Below are 12132 nucleotides of genomic sequence, written 5' to 3' on the forward strand. Positions count from 1 at the left end.
CCTGCCCCTGCTCTCAGCCCTGGAGACAGACTCCAGGGCAGTTCTATCAGGCTGAGGCTGCCCCTCATGGCCGAACTCCAACTCCATGGGAGGTGAGAGCCTTGAGGTGAAGGGGAAGCCTCCGGGCAGCAGATGGGAGCACTCGCAGCTCCCACCATGGACGAGGTGAGGACCTCGACTTCAGTGCTCACACGATGACACTCTCCCCCATCCAGGTGCCTGCCCTGCCCGCCCTGCTGCCAGCCTTCTGCCGCCTGCAGTGGTCATGCCTCGGGGACAGAAGAGCAAGCTCCGAGCTCGCAAGAAGCGCCAGCAGACCCGCAGTGTGGCCCAGGGTGCCAAGGCTGCCCATGCCGTTGGGGAAGAGGAAGAAGAGTCTCCCTCCTCCTCTCCCGTTCGTGAGGGAACTCCCCCAAGCTCCCCTAGATCCTGCGCTGCCCAGGGGGGTCTGAGAGGCCGAGCGTCTAGCTCTCCTGAGGCAGGGAGTTCTGATGCCAGTTCGGATGTAGATGAGGGCTATAGGGCAGGCTCTTCCCAGGTCTCCCTCAGAGATCCTCTGAACAGGAAGGCGAGTATGCTGGTGCAGTTCATCATGGAGAAGTATAAAAAGCGAGAGCCCATCGTGCAGGCAGACATGCTGAAGGTAGTCAAGAGAAAGTATAAGAAGCATTTCCCCGAGATCCTCAGGAGAACCTCTGAGCGTGTTGAGCTGATCTTTGGCCTCGAGTTGGAGGAAGTCGACCCCATTAGTCGCTCCTATGTCCTTATCAACAAGCTCAGCCTCTCCAGTGAGGATGAGGTCAGTGGGGAAAGGGTGCTGCCCAAGACAGGGCTGGTGATGACACTCTTGGCTGTGATCTTTATGAAGGGCAACCGTGCCACTGAGGCGGAGATGTGGGAGTTCCTGAATGCTCTGGGGATCTATGCTGGGAGGAGGCACTCAATCTTTGGGGAGCCCCGGAAGCTCATCACCGAAGATCTGGTGCAGGAAAATTACCTGGAGTACCGTCAGGTGCGCTTTAGGAGTCCTCCAGTCTATGAATTCGTGTGGGGTCCCAGAGCACATGCTGAAACTACCAAGATGAAAGTCCTGGAAGTTTTGGCCAAGATCAATGACACTGTCCCTCGCTGCTACCCTGATCTCTATGAGGAGGCTTTAAGAGATGAGCAAGAGAGAGCAGAACTGCAAGCTGTAGCCAGGGCCTCCACGGTTGCCAGGTCCAGGGTGGGTTCTAGGGCCAAGTCCCGCAGGTCCTCCCACACCTAATGAGGTCTGAGCAGCATTTTTCACTTAGTGGGAAGAGGGTAGTCAAAGCTCTAACTAACAGAGGCTGGAGGCGACAAAATAGGTATTTTCAAATGTTATTCCCCTGTTTTCAAATGTTATTCCTGTTCATTCAAAGCTTACATTGTTGCAAAGTCTGTTTCTGAATCTCATGGATCACACCTTCATGACTGTTTCTCAGATTTATGACAAAGAGTTTTGCTGTTTCTGAATAAATCGAAAGACCTTTAGTGTGTGTGTTTGATTAACCATAGAATAAGAAAACACAGCAACGGGATAGGTACATTCATGGAAACATGTAAGAACACGACAGGGTAACAGAATCGCAAAATGCTTAAACAACACTAGGGCTCTTTTGAAATTAAATGGTGCCCACTTGGATATGGCTTGTTTTCTTAACATGTGTATCAAATTTTGTGTATTATATTGGACTTCCTGCTCAGAGATGTCATTTTAATTTTATTGTGATTCTCCAGGCATTAATTGAGCACCTACTGTTTGGAAATGCCCTCAATAATGCAAATTGTGAGAAAAGGATCCCACCACTGCCCAGATAATTTGAGTCCTGCAGCAGCTACCCTATGTTAGGAGGATAGGGAGATACTCCCCAAGACATAAACTTGAAAAAGAGGTTAAGAAGAGGAGACTGCAGATGGGAATAGCGCAGTGCACATCATCTGAGGGGACCGCAGATTCTCAACAGTGAGCTGACCCAGAGCCTGGCCCTGCCATCAATGCTGGGAGCCTTGGGCAGCACTGTCAGGCTGATTTCAGCAAGCAGCCTCTCAAGGATGTGAGGTCCTTGTCCCAGCTGGCAGGTTTCTTAAGCAAGCAAATGGAGGAGGCCCAGCCCTACCAGCAGATAAGAGGAGGCCCCTGGGGGGGTGAGGGGGACACAGGAAGCCCTGCCCCTCAGAACTGACAGGACCACTCGCCCCTCCCCCACTTGCGGGCAGATCTGTGACACCAGGGCGTTGTTGCCAGGATGTGACATACTTACTTCCTCCTATGACGTCACAGAGGATGAGGGACTCAGTCCAAGGGCTGTGGCCTCAACTCGGCAGTTGCAGGATTCGCAAGTGTTTGAAAAGGCCAAGGTGAGTACCCTGGGGACTAAGGGAGCCAACCCTCCGTAACAGTGGAACCATCACGGAGTCTTCGCCCTCAGCCTGAGCACACCTAGGACACGTATGATGGGATGAGAAGACTCTCGGTCCTGGGGGTGGGCAGAGGGTCTCAGAATGACTTTGTACTCAGTATGAGGGGCCAGGCCTCAAAGCAGGTGGGCTCAAAAAATACTGAGGGCAACTCCCACCACCAAATAGTAGGCCCATCAGAGTCTGGTCACTGCCCTGAAAGCCACGGGGCAGGGTTGTGGAGCAGAAGCTGCCAATCACTATTTACATTAGGGCTCTGAAAGACGAGAGCCTGAGTCTGCAGCCACCATTCACCAAACGTCATGGGGGTCCCAGGACCCTTGTGCAAGTGCGATGGCCCAGAATGAAGACTAGGGAATCCAAAGAGGTCAGGGTAGGAGATTCCCTACTGACAAGTCAGCACTGCAAGCACCTGGATGGGAAGCGCCCTTCATTTCCCTTCTGGGGGTTCCAGGGAGGGTTGAGCAATCCAATTCAGATCAGCAGAGGGAATGATTTCCAGGACCTGTCATCTGTTGATGTGACGGTCTTGAGTGTGAATCACGAGGTCCTCTCAACTCAGCAGACCGGCAGCCTGTGCGGCTGTCACGCAGTGTGCCTGAAGCACGCGTGGCAGGCTCAGCCCGAGACTCACGCCTTCTTCTTCCACAGGCTGCCCACAGGACAGGCTGACCCGGCGAGCACACGAGCCCCGTGTTCTCCTAGAGCAGGTCCCTCAAAGACGACTGCAAATGTAGCTCTCCTTATAGCCGTGGTGGAACTTCCGTGGTGAAGGCACACACACACCCTCTCAACCTCATTCTCCAGGGAGTCCACCTCACCTAGTCTGCACACGTCCGCCTGCTGGCCCTGACGACATCATCATGCCTCGGGCTCATAAGCGCAAGGGCCGTGCCCCTAAGAAAAGTCGCCATACTGGACAGGACGCCCAGGCTCACAGGGCAGCTCAGGGAGGGACCGAATTGGCAGAAGAGCCCTCCTCTTCTTCTTCTGTTCTTGAGGACATTCCACGGAGCTCATCTGCTGCTGTGTCAGGTACCCCTCCCCCAAGACCCAGCAGCCCTCCCTCCACCAGCACGACTTCTGGACGTGTTCCTGACACCAGACCTCATGAGGGTGACGACAGCCAAGGCGAGGAAGAGCAACAGCCACCTTCCTCGGGGGTCACACCCTCCGCTGACAGATCACACAGTGATGCTTTAGCCACGAAGGTGGATTTGTTGGAGCAGTTCCTGCTCTACAAGTATAAAATGAAACAGCCCATCATGAAGGCAGACATGCTGATGGTGGTTAACACCAAGTGCCCACACCTGTTTGCAGAAATCCTCCAGGGAGCCTCTCGCAGCATTGAGGCTCTCTTTGCGGTGGAAGTGAAGGAAATCAACTCAACCTGTCAATCCTATGACCTCGTCAGCAAACTCAAACTGCCCAACAATGGGAGGGTGCGCCCTGGCAGGGGCTTACCCAAGACCGGTCTGCTGATGACTCTCCTGGGTGTGATCTTCATGAAGGGCAACCGGGCCACCGAGGAAGACGTCTGGAAATTCCTGAACACCATGCGGATCTATGCTGGGAGGAAGCACTTCATCTACGGAGAGCCCAGGAAGCTCATCACCAAGGATTTAGTGAGGCTGCAGTACCTGGAGTACCGGAGGCTGCCTGACACTGATCCTGCACGCTACGAATTCCTGTGGGGTCCAAAAGCCCATGCTGAAACCAGCAAAATGAAAGTCCTGGAGTTTGTGGCCAAGGCCCGTGACACCGTGCCTACTGCCTTCCCATCCCAGTATGAAGAGGCTTTGCGAGATCAGGAAGAGAGAGCCCGAGTCGGAACTGCTGCCACCCCAGGAGCTACTGCCAGAGCCAGACTCAGGTCATGCACATGCCCAGCTGCTTCTTCACTCCTACTCAAATCCAAGGACATTTGCTATCCAGAAGAGAACCTAAGCCACCATGACAGGAGCTGCCTTTAAAATGGGGAAGAATCTCACAGACCAAGGGTTGGGCTAATGCAACATTAAAAAAAAAAAAAAAAAAAAAAAAACTTACCCATCTCGGTTTTCCTCATTTCCTTTAGTGTCTTGTTTTGTTAAAGATGCATTTTATTTATTTGAATGTCACAGTGATTGACAGAGAGGAAGAGACAGAGGAAGAGAACCCATCCTCTGGTTCTTTCCCCAAGTGGCCATGATGGCCATGGCTGGGCCATGCTGAAACTCGGCTGCAGGAAGGCATCCCTCATGGGATCATTTTACCTTAGTCACCAATTGAAAAATCTTATTTCCAAATCCAGCCATTCCTGAGTTACTGGAATGTGGATTTCGTATGCAGTTAGGGTACACATTTAATCCCATCAGAGGCATGAATGGGAAGTATCTGCTGTTATCTCCGTGTAGAAGGAAGCCTGGCTTTCTAGTTGTTTCGTACATACTGTCTCTAGGGAGTTCTGCAAACTAAGGGTCAAATGCTTTTGGGATGAGAGGCACAGAGTCCACTAAAGTGGGCATGTTTTGACATGAACTGGGGAACTAGAACGCCTGCTACATTCAAAGGGCACTCTAGGGGCCAGCGCTGTGGCGCAGCAGGTTGGAGCCCTGGCCTGAAGCGCCAGTATCCCATATAGGCGCCAGTTCTAGTCCCGGCTGCTCCTCTTCCGGTCCAGCTCTCTGCTATGGCCTGGGATAGCAGGGGAGGATGTTCCATGTCCTTGGGCCCCTACACTCACATGGAAGACCCGGAGGAAGCTCCTTTCTCCTGGCTTTGGATCCGTATAGCTCAGGCCATTGCGGCCATCTGGGGAGTAAAGCAGCAGATGGAGGACCTCTCTGTCTCTTCCTCTCTCTGTAACTCTGTCTTTCAAATAAATAAAATAAATCTTTAATGAAAAAAAAAAGTGGGGGCACTCTAGAATTCACATGGGTATAATTTGGCCAATCTAAGGCATGGCTAGATTTTGGTATAGGAACCAATGAATAAAAACAGAGTAGGTGTGTGGAATGGTAGTCCTTGACAAAAGTCTGGGAGATGTGTGATATGTCCATGTGCTGAAGAGACCAAACTGGGGCCTGTGCTGTGGCTTAGTGGCTAAGGCTGCCACCTGCAGTGCTAGTATCCCATATGGATGCCAGTTGGAATCCCAGGTGCTCCACTTCCGATCTAGCTCTCGGCTATGGCCTGGGAAAGCAGTAGAGAATGGCCCGAGCCCTTGGGTTTCTGTACCCATGTGCGAGACTCAGAGGAAGCTCCTGGCTTCATATCAGCACAGCTCCAAACATGTGGCCAATTAGGGAGTGAACCAGCAGATGGAAGACCTATCTCCCTCTCTACCTCTCCTCCTTTCTCTGTGTAAATCTCACTTTCAAATAAATAAATAAATAAATCTTTAAAAAATAAGAGACCAAATTAAATAACAGAGGCACGCATGGGGAAAAGCTGATTTTACTTTTTAAGGTGAATTTCAGCTAATTAAGTGTTTTTAGAGCGCTAGATTTTCTGACATATATTGTATTTTAGAAAATCCCTTATAGGGGGCCAGCGTTGTGGCATAGCAGGTTAAAGCCACTGCCTGCAATGCTGGCATCCCATATGGGCACCGGTTCGAGTCCTGGCTGCTCCATTTCCAATCCAGCTCTCTGCTATGGCCTAGGAAAGCAGTGGAAGATGGACCAAGACCTTGGGCCCTTGTGCCACGTGGGAGACACAGAGGAAGATCCTGGCTCCTGACTTTGGATCAGCTCAGCTCTAGCCATTACAGTCATTTGGGAGTGAACAAGCGGATGGAAGACCACTCTTTCTCCCTCTGCCTTTCCTTCTCCCTCTCCCTCTGGCTCCACCACACTCTGTAACACTGTCTTTAAAGTAAACAAGATAAATATTTAAAATTTTTTTTTAAAAATCCCATATAGGAGGGTGTTATTGTTTGGGTAAAGACCATCACAACTGCCACTCATTAAAAATGCAGTATTTGCCAGGCATCATGCCAGGTGCTTTCTGTACAGTACATACATCCCAATGCCCCACCCAAATAGGTGGATCTTAGCTTAGGAAGCTGTAACAGAACATCACAGTTCTGTGGCTTCAACGGCATTCATCTCTTGACATGCTGCAGGCAGGATGCCGGCATACTGGCTCCTGGACAGGACTTCCACACAGACAGCTGCCTTCTTGCTGTGTCCTCACATGATAGAGAGGCAATAGGAGCATGTGAGTCCATTTTTTTTCTGAGGGCATGAGTTCCATAAAGAAAGCCCCACCTTCTTTACCTCCTTTAACCATATGTGTCTTCCAAAACCCACTCCTCCCAACATCATCACAAGGTTTTCTAAGAATTCAACACATACATTTTGGAGAGAAACAAACATTCAGTACAACAGGCCTTACCACTCTCAAATGGCAGATGAAGAACATGTAACATTCTCATATTTACAAAGTGGTAAGTAATAGAGCTATTCTACCCATCTGATAGAAATTCATATTCGGCACATGGTGGTATTCCAGTCCCATCAGCCTGAAGCTGACCTTGGATACCCTTTTTCATTCTCTCGCTTCAGTGGTGTATACAATTTCTGTTAGAGCAACACTGAATTTCTTTGGGTTCCTGGCTCCCGGCTTCACCCTGGCCCAGACAAATCCTTTGCAGGCATCTGAAGAATGAACCAGCAGATCGAAGATTCTCTCTCTTTCTCTCTCTCTCTCTGCCTGTGAAAGCAAGAAGAAAAAAAAGAGGGAGAGAGGAAGGTGTGGGGAGCAGGGTCCGTCTCCCACAACATGGCAGGGCACCCGGGAGAGAAATAAGTACTGAGACTGTGGACTGAAACTAACTCTATGCGTCTGATCTTCCACCATATGGTGCTGAGAGAGAGTAAACAAATCTTACACAGCTGCTTCGTTAATTAGCTGATTCCTGACCCAACCACTGTTTGGAAGAAAGCAGCGTGCTCAGCACGCAGGCAGCGGAGCACGGATTGGTGGGAGAGGACTATAAAAGGGGGAGAGAGACAACATGCGGCGCGCCCCCCCACCCTGAGAGAGTAAGTTGGAGAGCTTGCCGGTGCCACTCCTCCGCGGAGGCAGGGGTGCAGCAGCAAATCCGGTTAGGACCGGGGAAAGAAAGCAGGGTCCGGTGTTGTTCCTCCGCGAGTTGGGGAGCGACAAGTGGTTCCGTGACTCGGATACGGACGCGGGGAGAGAAAGCCAGCCACGGCGGGGACAGAAAGCTAGCCGTGGCGGGGACAGCATCCGGTCCGGTGTCGTTCCTCTGCGAGCGGGGGAACAACAGGAAGGAACAGGAAGGATAGTCTTAAAAAATTTCTTTGGACAAACACATAAAACGGATACTGAAAACTGTACCTTTGACTGCCATTCATATGATCCTAAACTTACTGAAATTATTTCAACTCTCAAAATACATTTTTGGGGCCAGCGCTATGGCGTAGTGGGTAAAGCCTCTGCTGCAGTGCTGGCATCCCATATGGGCGCCAGTTCGAGTTCTGGCTGCTTCACTTCTGATCCAGCTCTCTGCTGTGGCCTGGGAAAGCAGTGGAAGATAGCCCAAGTCCTTGGGCCCCTGCAGCTGCATGGGAGACCAGGAAGAAGCTCCTGGGTCCTGGCTTTGGATCAGTGCAGCTCCAGCCATTGCAGCCAACTGGGGAGTGAAGCAGCGGATGGGAGACCTCTCTGCCTCTCTTTCTCTCTGTAACTCTGAATTTCAAATAAAGAAATCCTTTAAAAATACATTTTTTATCTTTTGTAAATGGAGTTATTTTACTACTTATTTTTTAAATTATAATTTATATAGCATAAGTTCTTTTATGTAGCCAGGAGGGAACTTCTTTAATTAATGGCAGCAAACTAAGTAAATTTCTAACTCAACAAAATATTTAAAATTATATTAGACACTATAAAATAAGTATTGTGCTGAATATGATGTGAATATAGAATTTATTCTTTTCAGAATCATCCAAAGCATACAGTCTACATTTTATTTATGTAGAATAAAATGATAGGGCCTGGCACTGTAGCATAGTGGGTGAGGCCACTGCCTACAATGCTGGCATCTGATATGGACACCAGTTATTATCCTGGCTGCTATACTTCTGGTCCAGTTCCCTGCTAGTGTCCTGGGGGAAGCAGCAGAGGATGGCCTGTCGCTCCCCCTCTTCGTGGAGGAGCGACACAGGACCCTGCGCTGTTCTTTTGTCTGCTCGGCCCTCCCCAGGTTTGCTGCTGGTTCTTCCCGGGTTGGCTACCGTCCCTTCCACCTCCGTGGAAGGGCGGTTCCCCCTAGCCACTTTCCCCACTTCCGCGGGGGAGCGGCACACTGCCGGCCGGCTCTCTCGGGGGCTGCACAGGTGTTCCTTCAGATGTTCCTGGTGCATGTTGTCTCTCTCCTCCTTTATAGTCCTTTTCCGCCAATCCCAACTTGGCTGCCCACACACCAAGTACACTGCTCTCCTCCAATCAGGAGCAGGATCAGCTCCTGGATGTCATCACTGAAGTTGGCGAGAGGCAGCTGCGTAGAAGCTGTTTCCTCCTCTCCCAGCGCCATATTGTGGGAGAGCAGATGCATAGAATAAGTCTTAATTCGAGTAACAGTATAGTCCGAGTTGCTCCTCACAGATCCCCCTTTCTTCTTATTTTTGGCGTTGATACGCACCTGTCTTCGGTGACCCGCGGCACATACTCTGCTCTGCTTACTAGAGTTGCCCACAGGTGCTTACAAGCCCTATCAATCAGGCAAACCGAATCCAGGTCCTCTCTTCGCCATGTTGTAAGGAGGTTTTTAGGCGCTGATGCATGCCTGTGTTCGGTGCCCTGCAGCGCATGCTCTGCTCTGCTAGAACTGCCTGCAGGTGCTTACAAGCCCTACCAATCAGGCAAACCAAATCCAAGCCTTCTCATTGCCGTATTGTGGGGAGACTTATTGGTGTTGATTCGTGCCTATCTTCGGTGACCTGCAGCTCATACTCTGGCGAGCTGCCTGCTGGTGCTTATCGCCTTACTAATCAGGCAGACCGAATCCAAGCCTTCTCATTGCGGTATTGTGGGGAGACTTATTGATGTTAATTTGTGCCTGTCTTCGGTGACCTGCGGCGCATAAGCTGCTAGCCGCCCGCAGGTGCTCACCACCTCCCTAATCAGGCAGACCGAATCCAAGCTCTCTCATTGCCATGTTGAGGGGAGGCCTTATTTTTCTCTATTTCTCTATCTCCGGGCATTCCTATCTCTCCCATTTTACTTCTATCTGCCAGCATTCCTATTTCTCTCATTTTACTTCTAAAACTTCTGTTTCTCTTATCCCTGCGGCTTCCCAGCACCCGCCCTGAGGCTGCTTCTCGGCGCCTCGCCCCGCAGCGGTGGCTTCCTGGCTCTGAGCCGCTTCAGCCCGCGCTTCTCTCATCTGCGCGGCTTCCCGGCTTCGCGTGCGCACTCCGCGGTCTCCGCGCCCCTTCGCGCCCGCACCACGGCCTCGCGCTAGCCCCACGTTCCCTATCTATTCACGCCCCATGCTCTCTCTGCACGCGGCGGCTTCCACGAATCACACAGCCCCAGCTCACGTTTCCGCCACTGGTATTCAATCTAAGTTCCCCGGGCTAACCTGGCGAATTCAACCTAGCTTACGCGTCTCCGCCTTATGGTTTGGCTTCCCGTCTTTTGCTCCCCGGGCTAATCTGACGGATTCCAACCTGGCCCACGTTTCCGCCTCTGGTTTAACTTTTCGCCTTTTGCTCCCCGGGCTAACTTAAAGAATTCCAAGCTGGCTTACGTTTCCGCCTCGGCCTTCCCCGCAGCTTCAATTTCCCTAACATTTTTCTCTACCCAGTATGTTTCCCTAAGTTTTGTTCCAACAATATTCCTCCCTCATTTCTCCTGGCTTCTCCCCACAGTCCGCATCCGAGTCTGTTTGTTCTAGCTTTCACTTTCGCTTTCGACCTTAGAGATTTCTTCCAGCTTCCCCCCGTAGTCCGTATCTGAGTCTATGCCTAGGCTTTCAATAGCTTCTTCCGGCACCTTTTTCGTCTGGCTTTTCCCTAGGCTCTTTGCTAGTCTCTTTCTCTGGCATTTTCCCACTTCTTCCTGTTTCTTCCCTCCTAAGATTCCCTAATCCGAGTCACGGCACCATTATGTCGCTCCCCCTCTTCGTGGAGGAGCGACACAGGACCCTGCGCTGTTCTTTCGTCTGCTCGGCCCTCCCCGGGTTTGCTGCTGGTTCTTCCCGGGTTGGCTACCGTCCCTTCCACCTCCGTGGAAGGGCGGTTCCCCCTAGCCACTTTCCCCACTTCTGTGGGGGAGCGACACACTGCTGGCCGGCTCTCTCGGGGGCTGCACAGGTGTTCCTTCAGATGTTCCTGGTGCATGTTGTCTCTCTCCTCCTTTATAGTCCTTTTCCGCCAATCCCAACTTGGCTGCCCAAATGCCGAGTATGCTGCTCTCCTCCAATCAGGAGCAGGATCAGCTCCTGGAGGTCATCACTCAAGTTGGCAAGAGGCAGCTGCGTAGAAGCTGTTTCCTCCTCTCCCAGCGCCATACTGTGGGAGAGCAGATGCATAGAATAAGTCTTAATTCCAGTAACAGTATACTCCGAGTTGCTCCCCACAATGGCCCAAGTGTTTGGGACCCTGCTACCCCTGAGGGAGACCTGGAGTGGACAAATATTATATACACTGGGGCTAGGGTTCAAGCACTGGTCTCCTTTGAGGAGAGGAGTTTAGCTGAGAACAAACTTACCACCTGATTTAAAAAAAAGGGAAGGGTCACCGTAATCACACCCTTCACCCTGGAGAACTGAACAGAGCTCCCCAGCCACACCCACTATAAGCCTCTAGATTTTCACTGAAAGCAGACACCCCACTTACCTACAGAGGTACAGTACAAAGATAAAGCTGGCACAGCAAAAACTAAAAATAAACCAACAAATATCTCCATGAATACAAAACAACAAAAGTGCCAATTCAAGAAATATGAATAAGGAAGACAATATGATGCCCTAAAAGAACACAACACTTCAGTACCAGGTTACAGAGATAATGAGATGGAAGAAAGGTGAAAAATGGTATTCAGAAAATTGATAAGATTACACAGAAACAAATGTATGAACTACTGAAATCCATACAGGACATGAAAGAAAATTTTTCCCATGAAATTGAGATCTTAAAGAGAAATCAAAATGAAATGAAGAACTCAATAGAACAAATAAGAAATGCAGTGTAAAGCCTTAACAACAGATTCAGTGAGGCAGAACAAAGAATATCAGAAGACAAAGCAAAGGAAATTATACAGTCAAGCCAAACACAAAAAGAAATTAGAAAATTAAAAACCACTGTAGGGGATCAACAGGATACTGTCAAACAACCCAATATATGGGTTCTAGGAGCTACTAAAGGTGTGAAAAGAGAGCAAGAATTAGAAGGCCTTTTTAGCAAAATAATAACAGAAAACTTCCCTAATTTGGAGAAATAAAGGGACATCCAAGTACAGGAAGCACATAGAACTCCTAACAGACATCACCAGAAAAGATCCTCACCATGACGCATTGTAATCAAACTCACCACAGTAAAACATAAAGAAAACATTTCAAAATTTGCATGAGAGAAACACCAGAATTACTTTCAGAGGAGCTCCAATTAGACTCAGCAGACTTCTCATCAGAAACCCTATAGGCTAGGAGGCAATGGCGAGGTACATTCCAAG

At 50.2% G+C, this 12132-nt stretch overlaps 2 protein-coding genes across 2 annotated transcripts; both read left to right on the forward strand.

Moving 5' to 3' along the window:
• The first annotated feature begins 253 nt into the window (after positions 1 to 253).
• On the forward strand, positions 254 to 1514 carry LOC138847516 (melanoma-associated antigen B1-like). Its single transcript, XM_070066572.1, has one exon. The coding sequence runs from the start codon at positions 266 to 268 to the stop codon at positions 1265 to 1267; it is 1002 nt and encodes a 333-aa protein (XP_069922673.1). The 5' UTR covers positions 254 to 265; the 3' UTR covers positions 1268 to 1514.
• Positions 1515 to 2318: 804 nt separating this feature from the next.
• On the forward strand, positions 2319 to 4465 carry LOC138847513 (melanoma-associated antigen B5-like). Its single transcript, XM_070066566.1, has 2 exons — positions 2319 to 2382; positions 3094 to 4465. The coding sequence occupies exon 2, from the start codon at positions 3306 to 3308 to the stop codon at positions 4413 to 4415; it is 1110 nt and encodes a 369-aa protein (XP_069922667.1). The 5' UTR covers positions 2319 to 2382; positions 3094 to 3305; the 3' UTR covers positions 4416 to 4465.
• Positions 4466 to 12132: the final 7667 nt, after the last annotated feature.

The sequence above is a fragment of the Oryctolagus cuniculus genome, chromosome X, assembly GCF_964237555.1.
Source record: "Oryctolagus cuniculus chromosome X, mOryCun1.1, whole genome shotgun sequence".
NCBI classification, from domain to species: domain Eukaryota; kingdom Metazoa; phylum Chordata; class Mammalia; order Lagomorpha; family Leporidae; genus Oryctolagus; species Oryctolagus cuniculus.